Source organism: Corvus cornix, chromosome 2 (genome assembly GCF_000738735.6).
Source record: "Corvus cornix cornix isolate S_Up_H32 chromosome 2, ASM73873v5, whole genome shotgun sequence".
NCBI lineage: Eukaryota > Metazoa > Chordata > Aves > Passeriformes > Corvidae > Corvus > Corvus cornix.
In genome coordinates this window covers 17,154,902-17,170,998 of record NC_046333.1, presented here as the reverse complement: position 1 = coordinate 17,170,998, position 16,097 = coordinate 17,154,902, and the positions used below count along the sequence as shown (strand labels likewise).

Here is a 16,097-nt window from a genome sequence, read left to right as displayed (position 1 = left end):
CTTTGCATTTGGTATTTCTGGCTTCAGCTGAAAGGAAGATGCTGAAATAGCATCTTCATTGCTGGCAAGCAGCTAAGCAAACACAAAAGCCATTGAGAGCAGGGGGATCACAGCATTCCGTCAATCTCTGCATTCACACATGGCTGTTGGGACACAACTGCACACATTTATGAAAATCCTGGTGTTCTGACTGGAGAACGAGTGCTGTCAGAGGACAAGGCTGAGTATTCATGGTGCCTAAAAGCCATATCATTTTCTATATGGTTTTTCTATACACAGCTCAGAACACTTCAGCCAAGGTATTTTCAAAAAAAGTAAAAGAAATTCCTTGCACCACACTGGAGAGCAATTCTCTTGTTAAAAAAAAAAATAAATTCAAATCATTGATTTTAATGCCATTTGTAACTATCTACATTCATCACTTAACTCATGTTGTAAAATACATACCTGCCAAACAGCAAGGCTCAATACCACAGTGTGACATTACCCTGATCATAATGTTCACATAGATAATTTGCACACTATGGTTACCATGGGAACCTCGCAGTGCATATTTCTGACTTCTCAGTTTATGATCTCAAAATAACACTAACTAAATGTTAAGCATAAAGTACAATGAATGTCAGGAAAGAAAAAAATCTGTTTCATTCACTACCAATTAATGTCAATTCAGAACTGTTTGTTGAATTTTCATGGTCTTAAGTCATTCAGAGCTTCTTTCTTCCTTTGGGAGTTGTTCCAGCTGATATAATCAAATCTCTGAGATTTCTTATAAATACAGAAATATGAATTGAAGCTTCACTTTCTGTCACCCAAAGTTCCTCAATACTTGCTTTCTAAAATCCCTAAACTCTATCAACTCTTTTTTTGTTTTTTTACTATTTGACACTAAATATATTGGCTTGGATAGACACAACTCTAAATCACAGTATGTTTTGGTTAATGCAGCACAAAATTTATTGCAGCTGTTTCTGACAAGACCACAATGTGTTGTGTCACATCCCCACACCTTATCACAAGCTATAGTTAATACTACATTTCTATTTTTTTTCTGTGCTTAATAAATCTGCATTTTCCAGGATAAATCTCAGTTTCTTTGGTTTTAATTGCTATGTTGTGGTTTTTCACTTGTTCATCTTTGTTGTATAATTTTATTTAATTCTAGGAATACTTGATGAACTAAAGCAAGAATGTTATTTCCACCACCATTTTTCATGGCATACAAAATAAAACTTTTGCTTTCTATGTAGATTGGAAGTATACGTATTTAAATTCCATCTATACTAAGTCATGTATTTTGAACTGGGTGGGGCACAGAATTATTACATCTCTTTTACATCTCCTGAGATCAACACTTGGACATAGTTCAAGTTACAAGTGAAATGAGTTGGGTGGTCTCGGGAAAATTCATTATAAACAGCATTGCTCATCTGAAAATTGCACCAAACTGTGAACATCTGTTACTCTTCTGAAGAAACAGAATCTGGAATACATTAATACTGGGCTCAGTAAAACAAAGATTCTTTAATCATGGCAAAAAGTAGCTTTAACAGAACAGTTTAAATGCGTAACTAAATTATGAAATATGGACACAAGGTCATTATCACACATCTAATTACTACAGTCTGCAGAGTTCATATGGAATTTCTTAAAAAAATGTGGTTACCTTTTTCTCAAAAAATTCATCAGGGAAACTCAAAACAAAAAAGAATGTGACCACCAGGCCTGTTCTATGTTGCTTTTGTCCCCTTGGGTGATACAGCAGATCCTCCAACCTGAGAATTCCCATTAGAACAGCTCTTTCACTTCACACCATCATTCCATCTCCTACAACTGGGTTTTCCAGGAAGGTTTTGACCAAAAAGAAGTCAATGACAGACCATTCACTTGTCCCTTGGATCCTAGTATAAAACTAAATGGCTTTGCAACTCCTGAGACATACTTCAAAATATGAATATGTTAGTTGGGGAAGTATCAGTATGGCATCTACATGATATATTAACCTATTTTGGCTAATAAGTAAAGCCAAACTGATTTTTAAAGTATAGGCTATGAAATATCAGTGCATCAGCAGAAGTCGAGTGGTAGTACATAAGATGCTGTACTTAGAAGCAGCAGTACACTTGAATCAATACAATTTTGGGTTTCTTCTCTCAAGAACAACAGCTAAGAACAAAAGACCTCTAGGGTGCAGAACATGAGCTGCCACAGTCTTCATGGCAGGCAGCTAAAAGGACTATCCAGGCTTAAGTAGCAACGTTCAGAGGGCAACTAGTAAGTACTGTTAAGCTGGAGACTTGTGCAAATGAGTGGGAATGATATGCATCACTTCCCAGTAAAGACTGGAAAGTTTGCCTTCCCTTCCCCAGAATCAAATGTATACCAAAGTCTGCAACCTCCGGGGTACACCCACATTCAAAACAGTCAAGTGCCAGGTCACTGATACATTTTTAAGAAGTGCCTTGAATACCTTGCAAACAATCCAACAATGCTGAGCCAGTTGAGAATTGAACCCAGTAAACTGGCACATACCCACTGCCAGAACATCCCCTTTCCCACAAGGGAAGTACAGGTACCTGCGCACTGAAGCACTGACAGCTTTGTAGATCTCTGAAAGCTTTAAAGCTGCCTTCCTGAGCTGACCACACCACTGACTGTGCTGCACTGAGACTGGCCTTATTGCTATTGCCAGGGTAACAGATGATAGCAAATTTTAAAATGGTGTAGGTGTATACCTAGCAGAGTTCTAGTTACCACACTATAAGGCGTATTTTACTTCTGTAGCAGTAGATCTACAATATAACTCATTTGAAGATTTACTTATTTTTTATTCTATTTCTTCCTTTTTGTTATTCCTTAACTAAAAGCTCCACCACTTAGTTTTGGAACTGCTTCAAATTCAGGCTAGTCTATCCAGTTCCAGGGAAGGCCAGAGTTTTGCAATGAGGAAGTTGGCTTTGGACAGAGAAAGACAAACAATGAACTTACTGACAGCAAGGTACTCCTTATCAGCTGACCTGTGGTAACAACTGGGTATGTTTCTTCCCTACTGTAAAAGCAAGGCAGGTCATTCAGCTTAAACAACACTCTGGGAAACAGTAAGTCATTAAACTTAATCAATGGAATTGTCTGCAATCATCTGTTCAGACACTCAGTAATTTTTTGTGTACCAGGACTCCTGCATGCCTTCTCTATATTTAATCCAAGGAAGGTAAGGTATCTTAAAAAAGGGCCAAACTGTCATAAATTGAAGTAGAATTTAGACCAGTTAACTTGGCTATTAAGGATTTTAGACAATAAATTATTTCATTTTTGAATTTCTGATTTAGCAAGTAAATTTTATATACTTGCTTAGCATTGGCTAAATGGGTTATTTTGTTTAAGAATGAGGCAGTAAGATTGCAGCACTACATATAACCATATGGCACAAACAGCACCTGAATACTCAAAAGATCAGCAAGGACTGAAATCAAGAACATATGATAACAAAGGTTTTGGCTTGTATGTGTATCAGAAACACAATAAATCCTCAAAACTCAGGTTAGTTTCCACAGACTGTAGTCTGAGATTTCCTTGTACTCTATCTTATTTTTATTCTCTAAGATAATATTTAAAACATAGAAATTTAATCTGTGTATGTTCCAGCATCAGAAAAGGTACTAACAGTTTTACATGGCTGTTCAGCCATGTAAGGTGAGGTTCATAGCACATAATTTTTCTCCAGAGATGGGAAGCAAGTAATTAAAACTTACAGGTAAAAGAAAAATTTAGGAAGCATATCCTCCAGAACTGCCATAATCCTACTCAGGCACTCCTTTTGGGCTGCCAGGAGGCATTGCTAAGGGTGTCTCTACCTTTTGCGATAATAACGTAATACCAGCCCACACTCTTGGAATAGCAGACTTGGGATGCTTTTCCTCCTCGGCTCCATAAGCTAAAGAGTGTATGGAAAATCTTCCTCCTCCTATGGTAATGCAAAAATCATTAAGGTCATCAATCATGCTATGGCCAACTATAGTGGACGCAGGTAGGAAAATGTCAGTTTGGATTCAAGTCCACAATAACTGGAGTATCTGTCTTTTGCCCAATTATTGTTTAGCATTAAATGCACGAACATTACAGCAATGGAACTAGAAGTCATGTTTCCCAGCCTCAACAGAGGATCTTAGCATGCCAGCTGGGACACTACTAGATCCACATGTACGATCTTATCCCATTTTTTAAACTGTGTTGTAAATTAATGATCAAAAGTGCATGAACATTGTGAAAAATCATATAGTGAGTTTGTAGCTCTGTACTAAAAACCCTGTTCACTTGGGGATTCTGCAAGCACAAGAGAAAACAGCTTTCTCTAGAATAAGCACAAAGTGCTAACCTTCTGACCCTGACTATCATTAGTTCCTAGGATCTGGTGATAAAAGGGAGATAGAAGAAAAATCTTGAACTTTGTCAAATAGCCACAGGCTGAGAAAACAGATAAATAGGTGTAAGCAAATTCACAGAAGATGAGTCTGATAAAAACCTCAAAAGCTTAGTCCCTTCCAGCAATCCTGAGCTTAGTGTATCGTTGACTCTCACAACTCAGTAGCACTCTCTCCCATACCGCTGTGTTTAGTCCCTTGGCTAATGACAACTTGGAAACTTTTAACAGCACACATATTCTTTGTGAATTTTCTTGCAAGGTTGTTCTATAGTGTCTCTTCTTTATTTAAATATTTTAACTTCTGTTAAACTTCTGTCTTTCAAATGAGGAGGGAAAAGAACTTTGTATCTGTCACACAGATCAGCACTGCAATTACAGAGGAGTTCCTGTTATAGCCGTATTCCTTTAGAGTAACCCTTTTGGTTTATGCCTTACAGCCCTGCTGGGGTGTGACACTCCATAAGCACTACACATGTTATGATCTGTTTTAAGAAACAGCATTTAAGATGCCAGTAAAAGGGAGTCATCAAATTCCTTGAGAAAAATTAGAACCCTCTGGCTTCTTTTAATTAATTTTGCCCCATTTCAGATCTTAATATGAAAAACTCACATATTAAATGGCACTGCTAGCATCCAAATAATGCGATATTTTTCCAGTGCATAAAAATGGAAAATGCAGAGTACTTTCAAACTCATCAGATCTTATTTTTTACAACAGGATTTACAACCATTTAGTTCTGGACCTTTCTTACATGTAAGATACTATCTCCCTGTCACTGTAAAATCTGTGAAGCAGGATGATGTATAGTATTGCTGCAAATGCCATAACTTAGTAGTAGATTAGTGTCTTTTTTGGCAGAATATGAAACATTTTACTAAAACTAAACTTCAATGTTTTAGGCTTTATAAGAAACCACTGCTTTACAACAAATACTGTATCCAGGGCAATCTGATTCTTTGAAAACATGAACAGTTGGACACTTCTAATAAAATCCCTTGATGCTTTGAATCTGTTCTAAAAGTGACCAAATTAACAATATCTACAGTCTTAAATGTTAAGATGTTCCACGAACCTGGATTGCTTAAAAATACCAAAGATTTAAGCTCACAAAAAAAAACCATATTAAAAAACCTTAAGAAAAAGGAACTTCAGATCAAAAACTATTTATACATAGCAGCTGTACCCTATGTAATATACTGTAATCCAAGACATTTATTTCAAATTAGGAGATGTTTTTCAAAAGAAAACATTACAGCTTGTAAGAAAAACATGATCCTGGGGGAAACAAATTTCTCAAAAAATATTAGAAAATACCTCTGTGGAGTTTACATTAGATCTGAAATCCAGAATAACACAGTACCAACCCACAGTATACGAAAACTAATTTTTTTTCATTGAAAAAAAATAATTCCATAGCCAAAAATCATATATCAGTATGAAGGAAGATAATACCTAAGCTGGAAATGATAAAAATTAAAAGTATGTTGAACAAGCATGTAGCTACTTGCTTTAGTATGCCCCATAAATGCTTTAAAACAATACTTCGACATTTCTGAAAAGCTGTAGGACAGCTCAGTATCACTCTGCCTTCACCACCACGTCTGCTCTGGTTCTGTCCCCATGGCAATCAGGCCGCTTCCTACTCAGTTCTCCCTCGACTGTTTGGTTCCCCCAAATCTTTCATATGTGAGTCACTGAAACACTTACTCATACTTTAAAAAAATCACTAAGAATTCAGATGGTGCTAACATATTCAAGTGATGCGTAGGTGTGTTATCTGATGCATACAGTTACAAAGATCATCCTCTATGAGTAAGTTTTACATTAGAGATAAACTTGATAAACTGACTGTATGATAGACTTATTATGACCTTTCCTGAACTATGCCCACAAATCAACACCTACTTACATTAGAAGTAGCATCCCAAGCCCCTGAGCAGTGTCCAACAGCAAAATACTCTATGTTTTATTTTAAATATAACACTTTCTTTGAGCAAGAAATTAATTAAAGCTCTCATATCTCACAACTCTGCCATCACATTAAATGGAAGCTGTAGATGCCATGCAGGTGAAAGGAGACCATCTGCCTCCAGACCTAAGAAGTTTCAAGAATCTGACTTTTAAGTTCATGTTTTATTCCACATAGTATGACCTTCTTCAGTTTATCTTAGAATACTGTGAAAACTAGGCTGGTTCATGAAAGTAACTAGGGTTGAAATATCCACACTTCTGATACCTTTGAGGAGCATCTCTCAGGTAAAGCAGAAGGTGAGTCTGAGGCTTGCACACATGGTAGTAAGGATCCCTTGACTATGGGCAGACTCCTTTTTCCAGCAAGAACTGTGCTGACTAAAGAAGTTACTGCCCACAAGCTGTCCCCAGCTGCTTGTTAAGTCTCCCTCTGGCAGGGGTTACTGAGATGCATGTGTGCATCTGGGTCACTAAAAATTAATCCAGCAAGCTCAAGCGGTCCAAACAGAAAGTCTCTCATAAATGGTATCATCTGGGCTGAAACAGGGAGTGCTCAGAAGCAGCTGAGCTGGCCCATGTGACTGCCTGGAGGGCACTGCAGTCCCTGAAGAATGAACTCCAGACGGTCACTGTTCCAGCCAGTGCAGATGCAATCAGAAAAGAGACCCACCTCCAGTGTCTGAGTTTTCACACCAAATCACTAGCTGTCTGTACCTGATGTACAGATTAATCTGGCAGGAGAGTTTACTCTCAAAGTGCCTGAATTGTGCTGCTACTCTTGTAACACTACCCACAATTTAACCAAAGAGACTGCCATTCTTCTCATTACATTTTTGTGAATTTCTTTTAAAGGTTCATCAGCTAGCTGCAAACTTTGGGGATGACTTCCACTACTAACATTTTCAGCTATTTCTCTGAAAAGTGTGGGTGTCTCTAAGGCTGACAATTTGCAGTAAGACACTGCTGCATGTTGATGTGGTTTTTTGTTTCTTTCATGAAAAATATTCTATTTTTAAAGAAGTCTTAACACTTGAAAAAGGAACATTTGGACACAATTTGGAGAACTGTGAATTGTAGCATCTCCAAACATTCAATTCACAAAAAATATGATCTGTTTCCACTGTTCATCACCTTCTTAACCATCTCAAGTCTTACTAAGTTTCAGAGAATACCTGAAGCATAAGAGATAACAAACAGAGCATCAATGCCTGCTTAAGATTTGAGAGTGTCTTTGGCTTGGAGGTGTAAAAGACCTTTTACTCACTTGTTTTAGCATCTTATGGAACTTTCACTCAAAAAGATCCTACTATGAGATGTAAATGCCATTTTGTCCATTCATAGATATGGAAAGTGCACAGAGATAAAATCCCTTTGGCAATTCTAGGAGGAGATTTCCCAAATCTCTCATCATTAACTTGCCCATATGACATCTCTCTGGTAGCATCATCTACAATCAACAGAACATATTTCTCAGAACAGCAACAACTTTAAGGTCTAGATCCCTGACACTGGTAGCTTCTATGGACTAAATTATGTCATGTTTCTGCTTCCCATTAGCATCTAAAACTATGCTAAAAATGCTGCAAAATTCTCTGTAAAGTTGTTCACTGTCTACAGTACTGACTGCAAGACATATATCTGAAAAAAGTTGACTATATTTTAGTTTTTGAATGTCTAGTACACACACAACCTCTCTCCAAATTAAATAAACCACAAATTACTAATTTTCAAATTAAACCTACACTGAAGTTATTTATTTGCATGTCAAATGTATAATTCACAGATAATTTGGAGTTCAGTCCTCTGAAATTATGGTAGAACTTTGCTTTAAATTTGACAGGAATTCATTCTATCAGGTAGGCTCCAGTTTGTAATTCTTCCATGGCTACTCAGCATCAAGAAGATGATGCAGTCATCAGCTTAACTGTGTACATGAAGCAAAATAAAGGGAACTCACAATCTGCCCAAGAGAAAACCTGTTAGTACAAAAACTAATGTGAATTCTCTTTCATCTCAGGATGTACATTTTCCTCAGGAGATCACAAGTTGTGTTTTCCTCTGTGACACAGCAATGGAGATAAACAATCATCGTAACAGTGGTGTAGAGTCTGGGTATAGACTTGAATCACTAAATGCAAGCAAGACAGTTTTTTCTTCTGTGTTGTTAAATTAATACAACCATTTTGAGGTTACTTGCTTTTTCAGGGTCATGATTTCAACATATTTTTAAATGCAAAGTTCATAGTGATCTTTAAAAGTCAAGTTACATACAATAAAATTATACTGAATAATAGGTTATTATGAAAAGCAGGACTGTAAATTTTATACCACTCTGATTATAGTCTGATGCTTCATGCTGTTGAGTCTTTTAGGAATTAAGTACACTCATTTGGTGCATGAGAAGGAAACCTGCATGGCAGAAAAACAAATTGTTTTACTACATTTACCAAGCTTTCAACTTACTCATTATAAAATCCCTCTGTTTCCTTGCCCCTGCAGTAGAGAGATTTAGCAAAACTATTTACTGAGGTGGCTTCATATAGCAAAAACATTCAGATTTCTACTGAACAATGATAGTTTTGTTGCTTGTTTTCAGATTCTTGCAGCACTAATAGTCCTGTTTATGCCAAGACTAATAACCAACAGTTGTAAATATGTTTCAAACAACTGGAGGCTGAAGAGGAAACAGATCATATCAATGGATTTGTTTGTGAACAGAATTCAATGCAGTCATTGTGCATGGATTACAATTCAGCAGTCACATTTTTACATTTTTTTTATTTGTTATGTTCTGGAAACCATAAATAATGTACTCATTTTAAAGAATTACATGAATTGACCAAATCCACATAATCCTCTGCAAGTTCATTCATATTTGGAGCATCAAACACATCTTTGGGCAAGCTGTTCCAGTGCCTCACCAGCTTCATCATAAAAAAAATCTCCCTTTATATCTAGTCTAAACGTATCCTCTGTCAATTTAAAGGCATTTCCCCTTGTCCTATCATTCCACAGCCTTGTAAATATCCCTCCACCTTTCTTGTAGGCCCCTTTGAGGTACTGGCCACCTCCTCTAAGGTGTCCCCAAAGCCTTCTCTTCTCCAGGCTGAACAACCCCAACTGAATCAGCCTGTCTTCCTAGGAGAGGTGCTCCAAACCTGTGATCATCTTTGTAGCCCTCCTCCAGACTCCCTCCAACAGATCCATGTCTTTGAAATACAGAGGACTCCAGAGCTGGATGCAGTACTCCAGGTAGGGTCCCAAAGTTATTCAAAATAACAGAGTTTGTTACAACAATGTAATTTCAAAATAACAGAGACGGCTGGATTTCTGCCACTTTAGCCCACATATATAACCAAAGAAATCACAAAAGACTTAAGGAAAAATAACAATCTCATTCCTAGTTTACCTCTCCATGGTTTTCAGTGAAAAAAGGTTATGCCACCAAGATTCGCTTGCCCTTCCCCAAGATGTGAGCTTTACTATCATACCTATTTTATAAAATATAGTAATTAGGAGAATTAGATAAATATCTATGGATAACTATATGGGAATACTAAACATTTCACAAGAACAGGTAGCAATGCATGTAGAAAGCACACTGGTCTGCCTAATAAAAGTGTGTGGTGTTCCTCCTCTCTTCTGTCAGTCCCCACCACCAGTTTCAACAACGACTCTTACCATGATTCCTCCTCTTTTTAGCTTCCACCACCTATCCACGAAAGAAGTCTTAATTCACATGCATTTACCTTCTCTTCTATTTAGAGGTTGCTGGGAACTTCTCAAGAAAGTCTGCATACTTACTCTACTTCTTAATTTTTTCAATTCCATTTAAAACTTGAGGTTGACTTAAAGATCACATTTGGCATAGCCATGGAACAGGATTAGGTGATATTGTTGCATCTCTTAGTAGTGGATTAGACTTGCTAAGCCAGAACATCCTCTTCTGTCTCAAGCTGTAATTCAACCTTTACCTTTTCAGCTTGTCCTAAATTGTCTCCTCCAGACTGAACAAAGAGAAGGTCTAATTGCTGTTTACAGTCTACTCTTCTGCTACACTTCTTATAGAATGTTTTTTTACTAAAACATACCCTATTCAGCCCTTCTCTTTATGACATCCACACCCTTCTATTTTTTTGTTCACTCTCTCTTTTGGTTCATCCTCAAGCATTCATCCTTGTCTAGTCCTATCATTTAATTGAAAACGCCCTAGTAAAATATCTTCCTAATTTCTCTGTTATACTTCCCTCTGGATTCTCCCTAATTAGCTCTTTAATCTCCTAAAGTTATCAGTATCACAAATTTATTACAGAATTTCTGGATCCACCATCTCTCCTGCTAGGGTCACATTCTCCTTAGATGGCATTTCCCAACTCAACTTCTTCCACCATTAATTTTCATCCTTGACTTCAACATACCATGCTTCTGAAAATATTTTTGAATTCTCCTTTCAATCTGAAACCCTCACCCATTTTCAACTTCAGAACTCCCGTTCCCTGTGGAGGAACAATCACTCAGGAAAAAAATTCAGTATGGTAAAAATAGAGTAAATTTTATTCCTCCAGTTTTAAATTCAAAAATCTCTGCAGCCAATTCCACCATCCCTGACTTATATTAAAATCCAGTATCTTAGAGCTTAATATCTAAAAAGCTGCTAGATTCTATCAGTTCTCATGTCAGTGTTTCTAGAATACAGTGTTTTCCCCTAAAACTTGGTGTGTACCTTTCTATATAATCATATTTCACATGAGGACTATTGTAGGGCTTCTTGCTCTACCCACTATACTTCTTGCCTTGCTACTCTTGAGTTCATTCAAAAAAGTGTATGTTTTCTCTTCTCTGCCTCTTAAAACTCAGAGCTGCTGTTCTCGTTCAGATTTCCATCCGGAGAATGCATTTGATTTTCCTCTCCATCTACTTACTGACTTATCCTTAACTCTACCTGATGCTTCCTATCTTTTTACTCCTGAAATCATATTTTCTAACTCTCATCTTGGTGCCTTCTTTTAATCTGCCCCTTGTAAAATACAGGAAAGTTTCTCACAAAAATGTAAAAATGTTCAGGCACATATGACAATATTTTGCAAACCAGATAAAACCATCCTGATTATGGAAGTACAAGCAGCCATTCATCTCATTAATATCCAGAGAATCTAAATGGACTATGTTTTTTTTTTTAATCAATTCATTTGCATGAAGAAATCTAACAAAAGAAGATACATGCCCAGCTTTCAGCTACGTAATCTGAAAGCAGATCCTAACATACTAATTAAGTCAAATTCTAAAGTCTAAATTCTGTAATATTATGACAGCTTTGGAAAACAAAGAGCCATGTAAAACTGGTCATATTTGCAATCTCCTTTTCCTGTAATCATGTCTGTATGCCAACCAGCAAAGTACAACATTTTCCACTGATGCTTGGTAATTAAGGTGTACTTTCACAGATGCCAAGATCTGATTCTGGGTCACAATTACAGCCCATTTTTGCTATCCTATTGAACCAAGAAATCCCACTTTGAATTACAACCGCTAAAAATGAACTAACCTTTCAATACTGAAGCTGGAATGAGACAATACAAAAATCCCATGAGTTTGAGCTGAAATTAGTTGCTGGATTTAAACAGCTGGAGGGGGGAAGGGAGACATGTCTGAAGTAAGCATATTGAGAGCAGCAGAACTCCCTTCAGGAGAGAAAGAGAGAACAGTTAGTAAAAGGAAGCAGGATAAATAATGCGAGAAGAACAGTGTCTATAAAATGACAAAGGGATAAAAAGCGAGAGCAGTAATAAGTCTTACTAGAAAGTGGAACAGAAAACACAAAGGAAAGCAAAGGAGTGGAACTTGTGATGCTCCAAGATTTTAAGTAGAGTCTTATCTCTAAAGCTGTAATTATTGCCTCTGATTAAAGTGTAAAACACTGAGAAAGATATGCTATTACAGAATAAACTAACATGGGAGATTTGGGAGTTTCATATAAGTCTGGGATAAAGAGTAACTCCAACTAGGGACAGCGAGTTCCTCAAGTGTTCTGAGCCCAGCTGTGTTGACAAGGGAACATTCTCCAAAACCTGCAATTGCACAGGACACAACAGTAACTTAAGATGCAAAGGATGGCAGGGAGTGGTACTGGTACTTTAGTCAGCATTATATTTATGTATATCTCATGGACTGCATCTACCAATATTAAAGTAATTTCAAATTTCTACTGCAGTGTCATTCAGCTTCTGAAGACCAGACAGGTATCAAGCCTTGATCCAAGCACTAAATCAAGGACAGCTTCAGCCTCTAAATACATGACACCTCCTTGAAAGTACATATAAGAAAAAAGAATATATTTTAAAAAAAAACAGATGCAGGCACTAGTTCTTGGGAAGGTGCTACCTTTCTGATACAGAATGAGGTTAGGACCCAAAAGATGAATAGCCACTAAATGCTAAGATCATCTAGGACTTAGTATTGGTAATTGCACCTTCCCATAATAAAATTCTTAGTGCTGTTTCAGCTTGATTTAACCTGCTTCTACATTATTTCCTAAGCTAAAGATGTGAAGATTTCCACATTTTTGCAGTACACATCTTCTGCCACTCATTGATTACGGGTTAATATGACTAATAACATTTGACCCCAAGGAAAGAAATTTTAGAACCAGGATATCTTCATACTGGCTAAAAGATAACCCTATAGAAAAAGCACATGCATTACCTATATGCCAGATGCAAAATAAAACCCAATTTAAGTAATTCCACTGTTTGCTCAGCAGTGTTACTGAAGTGCTATCGTAACTACACAAAAAAAACTTGAGTAAAATTTCCATGTGCCATTATGTCAGACAAACATTACAATTTATTAATTATTTCTGTAATACTGCTGAATATCTAGAAAATAACTAATAGTAGTATTTCACACATGCTTCATAGAACTAACTAATTCTTGAAAGAGAAGTCCCAGGACCAAATCCTAGCCAAATGGCTACAAAAGGTTCTCATTCACTTTTTTTCCACTATGAAAAAAAGTCAGACTGGATCTGTGAAAGTTAGGAAAAGTTTATAGTCACTGGGGTCAGAAGAAAACGCCAGCCAACAAACTGTGGAAAGGATGTAGAGTTACTGTGGGAACTACTGGACACAGCAAGTTGCATTTCTGCAAGACACCATTTTATCACTTCATTTATTTAGTGTACTTCCTCAGACCTTTCTACATCAACTTACAGAAATGCTCCCTCACTATGAAACATGCACTGCAAGGTAGAATATAAATTTATAACTTATACAATAAGAAATCGTAATTAGAGGTTCTAAAAAAATGCTAGTCATCTCACTACCAATATCCCCACTGACACAGGTGAATTATTATTGCATAATTTCCTCTGAAGATAACAGGAGGTCTTGATGACTACTTCAACACTGGATTTGATTCAATGGCTTGTTTCATTTTCTTGTAGAACACTATCATCATCTGGTGGTATATTTTGCTGCTATGTAAACTGCATGCTGTGAAGATGAAAGCATTTCATTTACCTAGTATTAAACATTTAGAAGAAGACACAGATTTATCACCTTGTAGTTATGCCAAACTATGTGGGGGTGGAAAATGCAGTGGCATGAAATTAACTTGACAGAACTGCTGAGGATTTTGATAACAAACAAGATGTCGACATTTTACATGAACGAAATTTGAATACTTCTCTGTCCAGAAGTAAAAGACAGACTAAATAAAACAATAGAGCTCAAGGATGCTTCATATCCTCATTCATACTATCTACAAAGTATGAGGGATATGAGTTTTTAGAGAAAACTTCACAGGTTTTTCAAACAGAAATATTTTTCACATAGTTTTTCTTATAATTGGAGGCGGAGATCTCATATGCAAAAGTCAACTATTTATTACAACATTCAACCAGAATCTACATAAATCAGTTGTTGACTTACGTGGTAACTTTTCAGTCTAACAAAATCGACTTTCATGGAGATGAACCGTTCTGAATTTCTGCTAAGATTTTTAATGTGCTCCACAAGATCAGCACAGAACTTGTAGCCACCTTTGAGGACACAGAGAACCACAATATCATTGTCTCCAAGGTCTTGCATAATATCTTTGGCCAGTCGTTCTGTCCTGGGCAAAAAAAAAAATTAAGGATAAAGTAACATTAGATGCAGATGCTCTAAGTTCATGGTATGCTTTACAAACAAACACTATGGTGAGTATAAAGCTTGACTGACATTGTTCAAGTATCGTGACTTCACAGAATCACAGTCATTTAGGTTGGAAAAGACTTTCAAGATCGTCACGTCCACCCTTTGATTGATCATCACAACGTCAGCTAGACCATAACAGTAAGTGCCATGTCCAGTCATTTCTTGAACACCTCCAGGAATGGTGACTCTACCACCTTCCAAGACAGTCCATTCCAGTGCTTGACTGGGTTTGGATCCAGCTCACAGAAGGCAGATACAGAGTGATGGATGCATGATGCAAAGCACTTGAATCTGGTGAACCTTAAATGCATAAATTCCCCAGCTATACAAACAGGAGCTACACATCTCAGTATATTTTGGGCTCATAAATATGTCAGAGACTCGAGAGAAAAGAATGTGAGCTAGCCTTCCATTTTACCTCACAGGAACTACCAGTATAAAACATACCTGTACAAACCCCTAACTTGTTATGTTAGTTACTGCACAAGAACAACAAATTCAGTGAAAGACAGGGAAAAGAATTATTTGAAATATTTCATGCTGATTGGCTTTGGAAGATGCTATCCCTACAATTTTAATAAAAATATACATAAATACTAGAAAGAAATAGAGCATCAGTCAAAAGCTTATATTATCACTATTTTGTACAGCTCGCTGTTTTATACAGCAGAAATGAAAAGTGCAAAGAACTTCAGTGACTTGTTCAAGGTCAAACACAGGCAAATAATCGAGCAAATGCCCCATTAAAACCCACAGTTGTGGGGTTCCCAACCAAACCTGTCTTCCCTTTGACAATTCTGCATTGCAAACACAATATGGCAGATGACTGGAAACAAAAGACACATTTCTGCCAGGTAATGCTACATACGTTTTCAAGAAAAAAAAATTAATCTTAATAATAAATATAAATAATAAATATTAATCTTAAAGATAGCATTTCTAGACCCACAATAGGGTACTGGGTCATTTCTAGATGTAATGCAGTATCAACAGAAAATTCAACAATGTCATTTGATGTTTTGAGGAAAAACAGCTCAGTGTATTATACTCTGTAAACACACTGGAAAATTCTTTGATAGCTCTCTGAATTAGATTAGTAGTTTCAATAAGAGTAGGCTTGTTGACAGGATACAATTTATTAAATAATCCTATCATCTATCCCATGCCTTTCATTATTACACTTTTCAGGTTTAGCTGTTTTTTTCTTTGTCTACCAACTGTAATACAGAAATCAATTTGCTTCTACATAAATACATCAATTGAACTTTACTGAAATCTGTGCATGGAGCAGAGAATAATAAGCTCTAGACTGAAGATAATATCCTAAGTATGAGAAACGGCTGTTGCTTCATTTCCACATCTTTGTATTTTTAATGATCTAGTAAATTCATATAGCAATAATTAGTATACTTTTCATTTGAGAAATAGAAGATACTAGAAATATGAGATCATCTCATTTGATCTGAAATATATAATTCCTTTTAGTGTTGTAAGAATGAGGATCACT

The 16,097-nt window shown here is 36.6% G+C and overlaps 1 protein-coding gene across 2 annotated transcripts in view; it reads right to left on the bottom strand.

Annotated features, from left to right (window-relative positions):
- Window positions 1–16,097, bottom strand: part of PRTFDC1 (phosphoribosyl transferase domain containing 1) — a 46,132-nt gene that overhangs the window by 25,906 nt on the left and 4,129 nt on the right. For both annotated transcript variants that reach the window (XM_039548507.1, XM_039548506.1), the window contains exon 3: window positions 14,324–14,507. In XM_039548507.1, coding sequence (XP_039404441.1) covers window positions 14,324–14,507 — 184 coding nt within the window. The remainder of the gene's footprint in view (window positions 1–14,323; window positions 14,508–16,097) is intronic.